The sequence below is a fragment of the Phyllostomus hastatus genome, unplaced genomic scaffold (assembly GCF_019186645.2).
Source record: "Phyllostomus hastatus isolate PE091 unplaced genomic scaffold, TTU_PhHast_1.1 phas_scaffold_11, whole genome shotgun sequence".
Lineage (NCBI taxonomy): Eukaryota > Metazoa > Chordata > Mammalia > Chiroptera > Phyllostomidae > Phyllostomus > Phyllostomus hastatus.
Window position 1 is genome coordinate 1,569,873 of NW_025334005.1, and position 16,031 is coordinate 1,585,903.

General features: G+C 52.5%; 1 protein-coding gene across 15 annotated transcripts in view; it reads right to left on the reverse strand.

Annotated features, from left to right (window-relative positions):
• Positions 1 to 16,031, reverse strand: part of PPP6R3 (protein phosphatase 6 regulatory subunit 3) — a 117,453-nt gene that overhangs the window by 63,402 nt on the left and 38,020 nt on the right. For all 15 annotated transcript variants that reach the window (XM_045855448.1, XM_045855456.1, XM_045855449.1 and 12 more), the window contains one exon: positions 2,504 to 2,736. In XM_045855448.1, the coding sequence (XP_045711404.1) occupies positions 2,504 to 2,730 (227 nt within the window). In that variant the 5' untranslated portion in view covers positions 2,731 to 2,736. The remainder of the gene's footprint in view (positions 1 to 2,503; positions 2,737 to 16,031) is intronic.

Consider the following 16,031-nt stretch of genomic DNA (forward strand, 5'->3'; position numbering starts at 1 on the left):
CAGTAAATGAGCTACAGAAACACTCCAGACTCCCCCGCACCCCACCGCTGGGCGAGGCCTCTGCCCCTCCCCCGACCCCACATGTGCTCTGACCACGCCGCCTGCCCTGGTACCGAGAACACAAAGCATTCAGAGGAGAACCCGGCCCGACTGCACGCCCCCCGCCCGGGAGTCCCTTCCTCCTCGCCCACACAGGAGCCAGCCTTTCCCGGAAAGCCCCCCTTCACTTGCCCTCTCCATCGCCTGCCCCCGCCCACCTGCCCGGCACAGCGCATCACTCAGCCCGATCCTCTGCACCATCACGCCCCTCGAGCTGCACCTCTTGCCCCAGCACGCGCACCGAGCACTGCTTCTTCCAGCTAGAAAGAAACAAACGCCACCCCTCCTGACTCCACATCTGCCCACAGCTCCCACTTCCTCCCTTCCCGGAAACTACCTTAGAAGCTTCCTCTGCTTCGCCTCCAGTTCCCCTCAAAGGCACCCCAGGGCCCCGTGACGCAACACCAACCATCACCCGTCACCTGGCCGGTGGGCAGCAGCCCTGCCCTGCTATCCCGTCACCCCTTCCTGGGGCCTGTCTCCCCGGGCGCCCAGGGCAGCAGCCCCTCCCGGTTCTGCTCTCGCTTCTAGCCACTTCGCAGTCCCTCTGCGGGAACCTCGATCCAACCTCCATCATTTCAGCTTTTGAATTTATTCTTCCACTTAAGGGCCTATTTTCAAATTTCTGTTAGGTCAAATTTATGCTCAATTATTGAAAATCAAAGGTACCTGTCACTAGAATTGCTAGTGTGAAATAGCAACCCTTTAATTTAATGTGTGGTAGATGATCACTGAACTAAGAACAGTGATGAGTTTAAAACACACACGTAACTAACAAATAATTACGAAGTTCACAAAACACAGCAATCGCTCTGTCATCCAGAAACTCCCAAACGCCAGTCTCAACCTCCTCGGGTGACTGGAGTCAACTGCGACCCCGAAGGCGTTCAGACACACGGGAAAGGCCCTCCACACCGAAGCGGCCCGGAAGGCGAGAGGCGGAAGCACAGCAGCAGTGCTCCGCCCGCTCAAGTCACGGGCTCTTGAAAACGTGCCACCCAGAAGGCCGTGTCGGGGGCTGCTCTCGCACCCTCAAACACAGCACAACGACGATGACAACAACTACAACTGCAAACAGATTTTAATGAGCACTGCAACAACAGCCATGACCACTTTTGGTAAAGAAGCACTTCCCACAGGCGGGCCTACTGTCCCCCAGTTAGAGAGGTGTTCGCTGCATTCGGTCCCAGGGGAAACAGACCCCAGAAGGGCCGGTCCACCGCTGTAGTCGTCAGAGCCTGTGAGGACGGGAGGGCCTGGCACCAACCCATGCCACACCGCTCCTGGCAGCACGAGGAGCCCGGACAAGCAGGGCCCGTGGGTGCTGGCTCACGGCTGCAGGAACCCCAGGGTGGCTCGGTGTCTGCCTGTCTTTTGTGGAATGGGAGAGCGCTAGTATTTATGCTGCCCAGTTTCTTTCCTCTCCGTTTGTAAGGCACTGATCTCTGAGTGGAGGCTGCTGCTGAACACTAGTTGTCAGTCCTCACGGCTGGCAGAGAACATGACTTCTTTGAAGGTCCAAGCCATCAGCAACTTCAAAGCATTCATAAGTATTATTTCCCTGACAGCAAAATTCTCAGCATGAAGAAATGAAAACATATCTAAAAACAGGCACAGACTAGGGGAGAAAGGGCAAAAGAGAACCTTCTAAAAAACATAATTCTTTCTACTCCGTGTTTATTTAATGTAGAACCAGTAACTCTTTGTTCCTGAATTTGTACTATTTTTAGGAGGAAAGCCACCAAATGTTTCAATAGAGTCAGAGATGGAAAAATAACTGAAACCCCAATACTTGAAATACATATGGAATATTCCGAGTTTCCAGGGGTCTGTGTAACAAAGTGCTATAAGAAGCAGTTATAAAGGACCCCACTGTGCTACACAGTTCTGCTGGTAAACAGGTAAAACTAGTGACGAGTAGATAAATTCACTGCAGTCACCCAAGGTCTTATGTGCTTAAATTTAGCAACACTAACATCCACCAAGACCCCCACCCTTATTTTCAGTTAATAAAAGATCAGAATTTATCAGCAAGGTTCTTCAAAGCCCACACTCTGGCTTAGATCTGCTGTGTGATCTTGGATGGTCACATCATTTCCACCCTGCTATTTGCAAAGAAGAGAAAATACTTACTTGGACAGCCATTCTATTTTTAGAAACTTCATCACTATAAAGCATTTCGCCCTTCGGAGTGAAATGCAGAACACTCGCTTACAAAACCCTGGCCCCTCGCTGGACTTAGCTCTGGACCGGACCCCGTGCTCCACGGAGCCTGTCTCTGCTGACCGTCCGAACCTCCTGCCGCTGGTCTGCGGCAGCGTGGGGAACGGCGGGGCCGCACTGATGGACACGCTGCCCCCACTGCACTTCAGTCCCGCCCTGAGGAGGAGAACGCATTTCTTACTTGTATCTGATCTTTTCATCCATGTCTTGAGGTGGTTCTTCTATAATGAACGAGACTAAATCTTCGAGACATTCTGCTTTCAACAGAAACTCTATGAGTTTGCGGTTCTGAGCCTTACACTCCTGTAAGACGTCCTCCTCGTCCATGAGCTCCTTCAGCGTCACATCCTCTCGCTCCAGAAGGGTGTCTATGTGGGATGACGAGTGGAGGTCAAACTTCCAAAACATGCTGGTCTAGACAAAACGCAGAGAGGGTTTCAAATCAAACTGCAACTTCGCATGTTCGTTTTTCATTTCAGTTCACTTTTATGGTCTGAAACGCCACACGTGAAATGTTCTACATTGAACCTATACTTTCTAAGTAAAATTAAGCAGCATTTTCTTCCTTCTCAGAAAAAAAATGTTTTTATTGATAAAAATTTGACTCGAAAACGTTGGAACAATGCTAAAACTTGGGATTTCAACCTGCAAAATGACCCCACCCACACATGAACAACCTCCGCTGGGAGAGGAAGGAAGGAAGCCCTTTCTGGAGGGCGAAGGGCACACTCCCACTCAGAACTAACACCTTCAGCCACAAATGGCGAGTGCAGAGACCTCAGTATCCAGTCCTCCTCAGAACACTGAAGAACTGAATAAACCAATCATCACCACCACCACCGGCACTGTCAGCCACGGCCAGCACTCCCACAGCTGAGAGTCAGAAACAGCAAATCCTGTGCCGTCCTTAGTGAAGAACACTGACAAACTGGAACCGCACTCTGGAGACACTGGAGAAACTCATTCTCAGTTACTAGGAAAGACACCGGACAAAGTTAATACCACCACTCCCCAACGCCACACACGCCCCGCTCCTGCCTCTTCCTCCTCCCCTCCTCAGCGATGAAAACAGCTTCGTTGTCTTCAAGGCACAGAATTAAAGAAGGTCCTTGCTGGTCACGACTGGAAATATGAAACACAGGGTCCACTGCATAGTCTAAAGCTGCCATAGTGAGACCATCTCAAAGGCCTCTTGTAGACCAAAAGATGACAAGATGACAGAAGTTCTGATTAGGAGTAAGTCCATTCAAAAGTCATTCCCATCTGTCAAAGGTGCTCACTGCAGAATCCCGAACCAGGGTTCGGTGAGACGCATACTCACTCCATTCTCCCCACACCTGCAACCTGCAGACCAGCTGCAGCGTCATATCCACCCCGTGAAGTGGCCCTCACCACCGCTACCGCCAAAAAGCATGTCAACATCCTCACGCGCTCATGTCAAACCCTGCGCTGGGGGAGCCTGGGGAAACGGAGGGAAGCTGCGAGAAGCGTGACCTGCAGACAGCACACACACACTTCTAGAAGTATACAGGTTGCTAACCCCCCCCATGTTAGGAGATCAGGTAGAAATACACCCTCGTTTGATACTTCCATGAACATCCGCTCAAAAGGGTGTTTTTAAAAATAGAGGTCCTGGAAGACAGCACTTTTTCAGGCTGCCAGCCCCGCCGCCCCACCCAGGGACAGAGAAGAAAAGCAGCCTGGGCGCCACGGCGGAGACCCGGCACGTGCACAGGCCCACCCACTTCGCACAGCTTCACTGTCAAAAACACGATCACGGCATTTAACACACAAGCAGAGGTTTAAGGAAGCTCGAAATGGGAACACGCTGTAGGTAAAAAAATATTATGAAATATGGTGTTACACTGGTTGACTGTTAAAAAAACTTTAAAGGCTTCAAAAGCGACATAAATTAGCAATGCGCTTACATCAATGAGCAGTAATAGAACCAAGACGCAGTGGCGGACGAGAAGCTCCCGGGAAGGTTCGCTGAAGCCAGGCTGGCCTGCCCCACTCAGAGGGGCCTGCACACGGGACTGGCGTTCACCCTGAAGCTCGTGGAATGACCCGAAGCAGGGGCCCGCAATATAAAGCAGAGCCATCTCTGGCCTCCTCGTGATTAGGCCAGTAAGTATGTACAGAAGACATCACAGAACATGCTAGAAAAGCAAGGTCACAGTTCCCAGCACAGTCAGCAACCACCCGCACTACTCACGACCTCTCCCCTCCCAGAAGAGGAGCAGGCAAAGTGCCTTTGTCGTGAATGAGAGAAACGGATGCTTCCGTGTCCGAGGCCATTACTACGGAAACAAGGGAATGATGGCAAAGACGATCCCTATACACGTAACAGAAGGGAACTTCGGGGAAAAGGACAGTGGAACTAAATCTTACACACAAATGCTCTTTTGGTTTTCAGATTTGTGGAAAATGGCAAACAAAAAAACTGCTGTGCCATGTTATTCTAATAAAATTGAAGCAGAGAATAAAAGGCACAGGTTGTGAAGCGCTAACGCCCAAAGAGGGAAGAAAAAAGGCGGGCCTCACCCCACAGAGAGAGAGGGGTGGAGCCGTCCCGTCCTGTCCCATCCAGGGCACGGAGCCACACAGGCTGTCAGCACAGTCTGCGACCACAACGACAACAATGCTGCTGCCGCGGAGCTCCGGGCTCCTCTGTCCCCGCGATTCGAATGGCACCTGCGGGAGTGCACGCACTCCACCGCCCTCCGCCACGGCGCAGCAAGGCTAGTGGCGGCTACCACAGCTTTGTTCAGCACCGCGCCCCAGCGCCCCAGCGCCCCGCCAACAGGCCTGGCCCAGGCTGCCCCGGCCATCGAGCGCACAGCGACCTGCACCGCTCTTCAGGGCAGACACGGGCCTGCAAGCCCGGTTTAGCCGAAGCAGAAAATCACCGTCGAGAACGACCACTCAGCATGGCCGGGGGACACGAACAGTGGTGGGGGGACTGCCTGATGGGGTGGGGAGTGCTGAGTGCGCGGAACAAAGGGGGAAAACTTGGGACAACTGTAAGCATAATCAATAAAATATAATTCAAAAAATAAAGAAGAGCCTGAAATTTCAAAAAAAAGAAAAAAAGGCACGACCATTCATGTCAATCCACCTTGTGTTCAAAGTTTATCATAGGACTTTGATCCTAAGATATGTACAGAATGACAAAATAGTTCCTTTTACTTATTTTGAAATATTTCAAAGTCACCAACTGAAAAGCCATATTAAAATAACCAGGTGTATTGAAAGTGCCTTTCCCACACCCGTGTCCCGACATTATCAGGTCAGTATGTGCTTATTTTGGCCTATAGGCCAAATTTCTTATATTCTAATGGTCCTTCCATTTGAAGTTAGAAAACCAAATGCAGTTAACAAATTTGCCTGAAACCTTTTTAAAAAAATTAAGTCTCAAAGTAGCTGCCCGCCTCCTGTAGGCACCCTGGCCCAGGATCAAGTTCTGGTGCACGGACAACACTCCAACCAATGAGCTACACTGGCCAAGGTAGCATGTCTTTTTAATGATGAAAACTACTAAGAAATAAGTCACAAAAACGGAAATTTGGTATGGAGCCCTACCTACTGGCTAATTATGTAAACTGATGCCTACAAACCATGGATAAAGCTGCACTCTGCATTATGGATCAAGATACAGTCACATGTAAAACCCGACTTCCGAAGTGTCGGCCTTACAGAGGTAACTCACTAAACACTGATTTATTGCCAAGGCTGAGTGCTCAGCAGTGGCGAGCTGAGAGCAGGAACAGGCAACAGCCCGCCAGCCCTGACCAGTGTGGACTGGGTGAGGAAAAGACAAGACTGAGTGACAGGGACCCCGTGCGGCCACCAGGCCTGCAGCATCTCCTCTCCGGTCCTTCACAGAAAAGGATGAGTGGCCCCTGCCCAAAGGAAACGGAGTTCCCGCTCACTTTCCCTCCTGCTCAGTCACCTCCCTTCCTGCCAGATCCCGTCGCCGACGTTCCGGGCGGGCTGGCACGGCCACAGGACAGCGTCCTCCGTGCACTGTGAGCCGTCCAAACCCTCCCTGCGCCCACGCCTGCCCTGGTGCCGAGTGCATGAAAGGCACTAAGGAACATCAGAGCTGAAAAATGGAGGGGCTTCTGCTCCCACACCCATGCGGGGAAGAGAGCTGCCCGCCACCCCGAGGGCCCGCCCCAGGCTGCGTGGCGGCCCTGCTACCCTGGGCTGTGTGCCAGCTGGGCCTCCCAGGCCAGCTGCCCCGCTCACCCCCCGGGCCACGCCTCCAGGCTACATACGTATTTAAACACAAGAAGGGGAATCCTTTAGCAACTGTCTTTTTAAAATGCCTGCCCAACTGCTCTTGCTTTCTATATTAGCACTGTTCAAGACAGAACACTGGGGAATACACATTCCCACCGTGTATTTGCTTTAAACTGGGGACTACAAACTTAAATATACTTTAAAAGTGATCCAACAGCTATATCTGATTAAGTTGCTTGGAAATAGGCTTTTCTCCAAAAGGGCTGAAGATTATGAGATGGGTGGGCCACTGGGGAGCTCGCCTGTTGCCTGATGCCACAGACAGCGGCCCCTGCCGTTTCGGCCTCCCCACAACTTCAGTCCCAAGGGAAAACTGCCATCTAATGCGTGTAAAATAGGACGAAAGGATCCCTAAACCGATTCATCTCAGATCAACTGCTTTACTTCAAGATCACCTACAATCACTGAAGTATCATCCTCAGAGGCAAGCCTGGGCCGCGGCCCCCGTCTCACAGCCCGCAGACAGTGGCCCTGTGTTTCTGAGGGAAGGGGTGCTGCCCCGTCTCCAGGACCCGGGACCGGAAAGGGGTGTGCTCGCACCACCTGCAGGAGGGAAGACAAAGACAGCACGCCCTCTGCAGAAGGGCCGAGCACTCACTGCTCCGAGTGTGGCCACCAGGGGCCCGGCTGTGGTTCGTGGAAATCACCCGCAACCGCTTGCTCTCAGCGGATAAACACCACCCCCACAGGCCTTGTCAGGACTGTCAAGCACCCAAACAGGTCTGCAGGAAAGCCACCTCACCTCCCTGAGCCTCCGCCCTCCCAGGTAAACGGGCTGTACAGCGGGGAAGGCCCAGCGAGGCAGCTGGGACACGCAGGCACCCAGCAGGTGGAAGCGCCCGCACGGTGAGCATGCTCACCTTCGAAGTCAGTAAGCCTCGGGCCAGTGCTTCCCAAGCTTTCAGGGGACGGGTCACACGTAGGGATCATGCTAAAATGCACGATTCTGACTCAGAAAAGCAAGGGTCAGGTCTGAGCTTCTCCAGCAAGCTCCCAGGATGCTGCAACTGCTGCCTTGGGTTGAACCCACTGCTGACCATTTGCAGCAAACGGCAGTAATTCTAAGTAGTTACACGGCCATGAGAAATAAAGGAAAAGCCATGCTATGCAAACATGAGACTGTGTTTATTTCCGAAACTCCCTGTGGACAAGCTGATATCAGTGGGGCTTCTCTCAACAGGACAGAAGCAGAACATAATGTATTACAGCACTTTCCAACCAGAGCCCAGAGGGGAACGGCACCACAAACATGCTAACAGGTTAGCTATTAGAACTCTGAAGGGAGAAACTGCTAACTGTCCTGCCTACAAATGAGAAGCAAACTGTGGGAATGACAAGGAAGGACTTGAACAAACTAAAAATTCAAAATATCCTGTTCATATAAACTAACTCTACTCAAACTGAGCAACTCTTCTACCCCAGTAGAATAAAACCCCAGGTCTACACGCTGCTGTCAGCTGTGCAATACCTGCACGCGGGACTGGCTGGGCAAAGGGCAAAAAGTTCAAAGACCAAAAAAAAAAAAAAAAAATTCAAGGACTATGAGGAATTTCAAGAGAGCAGTAGCGGAGTCTGACAGCAAATGCCTCGTGGCCTGGGGCCCGGAGAGCCCCTGGAGCCGGCTTCGTCTATACCGTTCCGTTACCAGCCCCACCGGGACCCCCAAGGCCCCAAAGCCTAAGTGAGTAGTTGCCATGGTACCCCAGTCTCGCGATAAACTTACGAAAGGTGCTGCTGGTTTCAATAGCTGCAGTCACCTGAAGGTCTGGAGCACAAACTACCATCAGAAGCAGCTGCTTCTGCCTAAGATAACTCAGGGGAATGACTTAAACCAACAAAATGTGCTACGATTTTTAATACCATTTCTTGAAAATACGCTATGCAGGGCATCACTGTAACACAAATTTTGTAACACACTGCCCAAGTTCAAGTCCCCCTGCAGCATGGCCGAGAGACCCGGCAGGAGGTGCTGGCCCCACCCGCCGTCCGAGCTGGGGCCGTCTAGTACAGAGAGCACTGACCCCGAGGTAAGCCACGGTTAGTCCCTGGTTCCAGCGGCCACATCAAACAAGCGAAAAGAACTTGCAAATTTGATGTTAATGGTATATTTTATTTAACCTCACATGTCCAACCAGTATTATTTCAGCAAGTCATTCTTATAAAGTCGTCAAGATCCAGTGTCTGTCACACGCACAGCACGCTTCAATTCAGACCAGCCACACTTCCCACGGAGTCCCGTGTACGTGGGAGTCCCATGTGTCACACGTGCTTCTTGCACCGCAACTGGCAAGCGGCACGCAAGACAGCGTGACTTCAGGGACAGGACACGACACCCGCGCTGTAAAAAAAGCACTGAGGCAGGCGGGTGGTGGTTTGTTAACACTTCTAATGAGGACGTGTGTAATGAACCACCTTGCAAGGTGTGTTCGGACAGCGGGAGTTCAGGGGGTGGGCTCTTCTCTTCGGCAGCGAAGGGCACGACAACGCTCGCAGTAACGGCATCTAAGTTCAAGGAAAAGTCACAGGAGGCCAGGGGCTGCTGCGCTGGGCAAAACGGCTCTAATGCCACGACCACTACCACTGAGACCCCAAGTTCCTCTCCCGGCACTACCAGAGCGCCCCTCATCTGCTCCCAGAGTCGCAGTGGGCAGGTAACCACCTTTCCCACACAAGTGCAAGGTGAAGTGGGTGGGGAGAGGTTACTGGACACACTTTCCCTTTCTTCTAAAATATAAACATACATGAGAAATCGTGTTTAGTGTATATATAAAATAACTGTTCGTTCCTCAACTCAAAGCAGTAGGCCACAAGAAAACTACAACTGTGTTTTTTAAGTCTCTAAAACCAAGAAATATTTGTAGAAATAAAAGAGGAATTTTCAAATTCTCTGCCTTGAAGTAACAAGGAAGGCTAGATGTGAAGTCAGGAGGGCTGTGTACGGCTCGCTCCTGGCTGAGAGATACCCATCCAAACGCAAAGTTAGGTGCACTTCTCTGGGAATTTCTTTCATTTTACAAGCAAGTTCAAAGGATGTTATAAAGAAAAGCGCCCCAGGCACGCCGACAGGCTGGGAAGCAGTGCTGTCTGACCCCAGCGCTGAAGACCACCACTGCACCCCTCACTTGTCCTGAAGAAAACCGAGCCTTGCGGCCCCCGTGTGGGTTCAAAACAGCCCGTTCACCCACCCGCAGCGGCACGCTCACACCAGACACCAAACTGGGCGGAGTTTACAGGAAGCCTGGGAACAAGACGTACTGAGCGCAGGGAGCTGCCGACAGGCTCTCCGTACTGGCTCCCCTGCTCCTGCCCGAGTCCAGACGCCTGGAGTCTCGGACCCCGGCCTGGGCTGGGAACCAGGCCAGCAGGGAGCTTGGCCGGGCAGCGTCTGACAAGACCCCAGTGTGGATCTGCGGGGCTTCGGGGCTGGTGGCGGCTCACCTGGCACACCGAAAACTGCGTGTCCTAGGAAGGGGGCAGGGGACAAAAGTTATCTATAAATAGGAGAGTGCAGAGTCACTCTGAAGGGAAGTCACCTCCCAGCGTTGTAAGTTAGCCATAAACTCCTCCCCGCAAGGGCAAAGCTCAGTGCCCAGGCCAACACTGTAATTTTCGCATGGAGAGGCGGAAATGTGGGACACACAGAAGAAGTAACAGCTGGCCCTCAAATGCAGTTCTCACTGAGGGAAAGGTTCTCGCTAAAGGAAAGGATCCCAAAGCACTGGGCAGCCCAGCCAGCAGCTGCTTCTCCATCCTAAGCAAAGGCATCCATTTCGTACAGTCACCGCCCCCCCAGGGGCCAAACGACTTAGGCCAAACATCGACTTAGGCCAAACATCGAGTGCCCAGCGGAGACAACGGGTTTTCAGAGGGAGGGGCAACGCAAACCCAGACCCAGTTTCACGGTATTCGCTCTGCAACTACTTCTTTCAAAGAACATGTCAGGGGCAATCAGTTCTACCGACCAGATATCCCAGAATCTTTCCCAGTTTCACTTTGCAATTTCTCTGGTACTTCAGCTTTTCTTGAGAGGAGAAATAAAGGACTCAGCTCCACCTGATATGCACTGTATTAACCAACAGGTACTGGGAAAGCCCGCACTGTACTGAGGAACGCAAGAGTAAGATGACAGATGGTCCCTCCCCCTTGAGGAATACAATAAATGGAAGAGAGAGCGAATGCGGAGAGTAAGTGATACAGAAAATAAAGGGGACAACTCCAAGCCTGTTCTGCGGGAAGGGGCCTGGCCAGAAGGGACTTCACTGCACGGGAGGCTTCAGAAATAAGGAGTGTAGGAGGTGACACAAAGCAGAAAGTTGTTTCACTCCAGGAGAACTAGGCCTTTGAGCACAGAGGCAGAAAGACCCAGCGGCTTCAGGAAATTCACAGCAAGTCCAAGGTCCTGACGACAAGCGCGGCCCGTCAGAGGCGCTGGAAGTCAGGTCCGATGGCACACAGCACGAGGCCAGCTCACAGGGGCCACGCAAGAGTGGGCAGCAGAGCACTGCAGGCTGGCTGCAGACGCCAAGAGGGCACCAGGGAGCTTTAATTGAGATAAACGTACGTTAAAATATCTACATAAAGATTAAACAATGTGTTCTGGTAACTTAAAGAAACAACTCTGAACAGAAGCAGAGAAAATTTCCGGTGACACAGAGAGGGCACTTAAACTGGAGCAAGTGCACTCTCAACAGAAGCTGCTCTCTCAGGAAGGCCAAGTATCTTCAGGCAGCGGAAGCGCGGGCTGGGGGAAGTGTGCTGCGGCAAGACCGCCAAGCCGGGGCACCGCAGGGTCGGCGCACCACGCGAAGACACAGCCAGGGAGCGCCCAGAGCAGGTCTGAGTTGGAACAGAGCACTGTCAGCACGGGGAGAGGCGGGCTGCAGAGCCATGGGCCCAAAGGAAGGCTCCAGGGCCCTGGGCCAGAACCCCCCGAGGACGGCATGGCCCTGTCCCGGCTCCACGTCTAAACCCAAGGTGTCCCCTAGGAGACTTCACAGGGAATTACCTCTCTCCTCCAGTATCAACCAGAATCCTGCCCCCTTACACCCTAATCTTCACGTTCTCTTCATCTCTGGCTGTACTAGGGTATCAGATGATACAATTCATGGCTTCTTGCCTTTCGCATTTCGAGCTGCCTGAGAACACATGACCCTTAGAAAGCAAATGCCCACCCACGCGCTGGGGCTAACTCCAGGTACACCGCTAAGGAGGGCAGGGCGGGAGACACGACCTTATCATCCACCTCACTTTTACATTAAAAAAGCCAACTGCCACTCAAGAAAATCCAGCCTCGCTATGCTCCCTGGTCCACTTTAAACCAAGTATAGGAGCATGTTCGCTACAAATCCTCACTCTGAAAACTCAAAGGTACATAAATTTCTGTGCATAAATTCCGTAATTTCAAAAACTTCAGTGCAAGTATATGCAAAGCACGACATATTTTACTAAGATTTTTTTTATAAGGTGAGACTGCGGGGTTGGGAAGAAAAAAGACAAGTAGTGAGGATAGTAACGGTCATCAAGACCGGCCAGGAACCTTGTCAGAGATGCAAGGACCGAAGACAAGGACAATCCAGCTGGATCTAGGTGCTCGTTCTGCTTGTGCACATGTGAGTGTGCATGCACAGGAGAGCGTGTGCGTGCACTCACACACACGCGTGCTGCAGGAGAGGATGCAGGTAAGAAAGCACAATAAACATCACAGTCAGTTCGGAAAGTCCTGCGGGTCGTGAACAGAGGGTTTCCCATCTCAGCCCTCGGGGGCCTCCGAACGTCTGGAACAGGCAGGTCTGTCCGCAAGTCTGAGTCGGCGTGAGAAAGAAGTGACAAAAAACTGAAGGGTAAGGGGAAACGTGAGGTGATCAGCCTGGCTGTGACCTGCAACAAACAAAACTGCTCCTCAGCCCCTGAAACTGCAGGGAGGGGGTCCTGAGCAAGGGAGGAATGGTATGGGAACCGCTCAGCTCGACCAGAACTCCACACACACACATGCTGGAGGGAAGACTTGGAGAGTCCAACTCGCTCAGGCCTGCATTAAGTGAAAGCAAGTTACATGCAGTCTGAGTCACCCAGCTTGAGGCAAAGGACAGCGGCCACTTGATTATTCACATGTCACAGTCAAGATGCCTGAAGAGCACAGCCTTTCCGAGTCAGGTGCAAATTCCAGAGCACACTGACATACTTTTGGAAAAAGTCAGAAGAAACAGGCTTCACACTGAGAATGAACTAACCATCCTAGTTAATTCACAGTTGTAACCAATTCAGCGACAGGAGACAGAACTGACAAACGGGCCAGAGAGCCCTTGAAGAGGCTGTTCCCACGACGTTGTCCCCTCCCTGTCCAGCGGTCTTCGATCAGACCGCGTGTGGCCACAAGGCGTTCCGGGCTGCGTCACAGTCGCAGACCGCCAGAACAGCGGGGACCTCCAGCGAGCGCTCTCCTTCGGGGCATCCCCTGTGCGCGACCGGACGTGAAGGCCAGGCGGGCTGTGCACCTCGGAGCCTCCGCTCAGGAGCAGAGCGCGGAGCAGAGCACGGGAAGGGGACGGCTCCTCCCAAAAGCAGTCTTCGACCTCCCCAGCTCCGCCTCCGCAGCAGTACCTGTCTTCACGTCCCCCCTTTCCGTGTGAGCTAGAAATGGGATCACTCGCGGCGCCCGTTATTAAGTGCCTACTGTGTGCCAGGCTCTCTGGGCCCTGCCTCACAACAGCCCCTCAAGGTTTGGTCCTCGTTCTGCGGAGGGATGAACTAGGACCCTGAGCCTGTAAATGCGCTGGCCAGACCGGGACTCGAACCCGGCCTGCGGAGCCCCAGAGGCGGCGCGCGCTCTGTCACAGCACTGCTGCAGCACCAGTGGGGGCCACTGTGCGCAGCACTCATCAGGAACGAAGCCCCAGGCAACCACCGAGGCCGGCCAGCCTGCACCTGGATGGCTTTCAGGACACGGTCGGGGATGGGAACCACGTGTCCTCACGTGCAGGGCAAAGAACCGCTTTACTGACGAGCTGGCTGCTCAGCTCGTGTGGCCAGTGGCCCTATCACAGCTGACTCACCAGGATGTCACATGCTTGTCAAAATGTGCAGAAAACATGAGAGAATCAGCGCTCAAAAACTCTTCGCTATGAAGAAACTAAGAGAAACTTATTAAACATGGATAAGTGTAAAGCCCTTTTGAGCCAAAAAAGAAAACACAAAGGGGGGGCGGGGCAACCAGGTCAAAGAAAACTGTGAAGACAGAAGTCAGTCCAAAAACTTTAGTTGATTTTAAGCTCAACATCAAGTCCCATTATGACGTGACTGGTGAGCAAAGCAGCCTGGGAACGCAGCCAGCGCGGAAGCACGGCCAGGGCCACGGGCACGCCGTTCCCACTGCAGCCTGCCCTGGGCGGGCCGCCGCACGCCGCGCATCTCACACCCGGTTCCAGGGGGACGAAGACGCTGCCAACCTCACGGCACCCAAAGAGGTCAACACGGTGGCAACCAGACTCATGCTTTGGGAATAAAATAACTAGCTGTGAATATCTTAGAGCTCTCTTCTCGCACTATGTACAGCTCCCAAGGATAAAAGGAGAGCTGGCGAGTGTAAGTACAGGTTCTGGGCCAGCAGAAGCAGGAACCTGCTAAAGATGAGGGCCAGGACCACACGAGAGGCCCGCAGGCCGGAGGCGCTCTGGCCGAGCCGGATGGGCCCCTGGGAGGGAGGCAGCAGAGGAGCGCCTGCCCCAGGGACAAAGGCACACTATGTGGTCACCCCGCGGTCTGGTAACTCTCTCCCAAAGTCTGTCTCATCAACCGGGCACGGCCACATCCACGCCGACAGGGAGTCCGGACAAGAAAACAGAAAGGGTGACACCACCTCCCAGGTGCTGCTCAGCGGGCCAGCTGCACCCCAAACAGTTCCCATCCTCTGAAAACTCTCAACCACAATGAAAGACACGGAAACACAACAGCAACCAAGCAGCATCCAACAAATTTATGACTGGACAGAAAATGGAGAAATAGCTCACAAAGCCCAACATCCAAGTAACAGCAGTGTTGGAAGAACATGTAATCCACAGCCATCCCCTCTCATCAAAAAATAATTTTTTTCTCAGCAGGTAAAGGATGGGATTCTGCCCCCAGGGTCCGCACAGGCCACCCCGGTGAGCGCTGGAAGGGTTCTGCTGAGGCCCAGCGTGGAATCCCATGGCATCAGACGTAAAGAGAGGAGGTAAACTCTTCCAGAGAGACAGAAACACTCAGAACGACATCGGCTCCTTCAACTGCCGCTCTAGAAAAGAACATCTTCAGACACGGAAGGTCTGGCAGATCTATTTACACGGCCTCAGAAAACCATGGGGGAATGGGCTTCCCCCAGGCATGGCACTGACTCATGAGGGGAAGCCACGGGACACGGGAGACACGAAACCAGGGACACGGCACACGAGGACGGACCAGAGGGACTCCTGCAGCCGCAAGAAAGAAGTTCAGCGGGACCAGCCCGAGGGAGGCACGAGGCAGAACGAGGTGGACTGTCGGACACACACATGACCGCGCCGAGAAGATTTCTGCAAATTAAGCCAGAGACTCAGGGAATAATTAACGCAAATTCACATTAACCAAAGCTGTGCTTTAACCACGCTGGAGGAGGAGGACGGGAAGGAGTCGTGCTGTCAAGGGCCGTACGGCACATGGCTGAGAACTGTGGAAGGACGGTAAACGTGAGAAGAGCACGCCTAAGCAATGAAGGCAGTGCCCCCAGCCAGTAATTCAGGGATGAGGTGGGTACTGGGTGGGGAAAAAGAGATAATTTTTTTAATAAAGATTTTATTTATTTTATTTTTAGACAGAGGGGAAGGAAGGGAAAAAGAGAGAGAGAGAAACATCAATGTGTGGTTGCCTCTTGTGCACCCCCTACTGGAGACCTGGGCCTCAACCAAGACATGTGCCCCAACTGGGAACTGAACCAGCAGCCTTTAGGTTTGCAGGTCGGCACTCAGTCCACTGAGCCACACCAACCAGGGTGACTTTTTATTTAAATAACTCTTGTGATAGTTTGACTTTTTAAACGATGTACCCATATATGATAAAAAGTTATGAAAGGAAAACATAACAGCACTTAGCATAATCCTTGGCCCTTCGGGAGGGCTCTAAATGCAAGCTCACTGTGAAATCAGGACACCATGAAAGGCTGGCTAACCCGCCAAGCCCTGCCAAATAAGACGACTCTGCGGTAACTGCATACGCTTGCTCTTGTACACAAAAACAAGCAAACAAAGAGGGGAAAAAAACAACCACCCAAACCAACCACCAGCAAAAACTACAATGGTGTCTTTTAGTGTTCAGGTCCCCTTTCAACCCATCCTTTTTGCCATGAGCACGTAAACCAACTCCAGAGAAGCTCCTGGGACACCACGGAGGGTGCA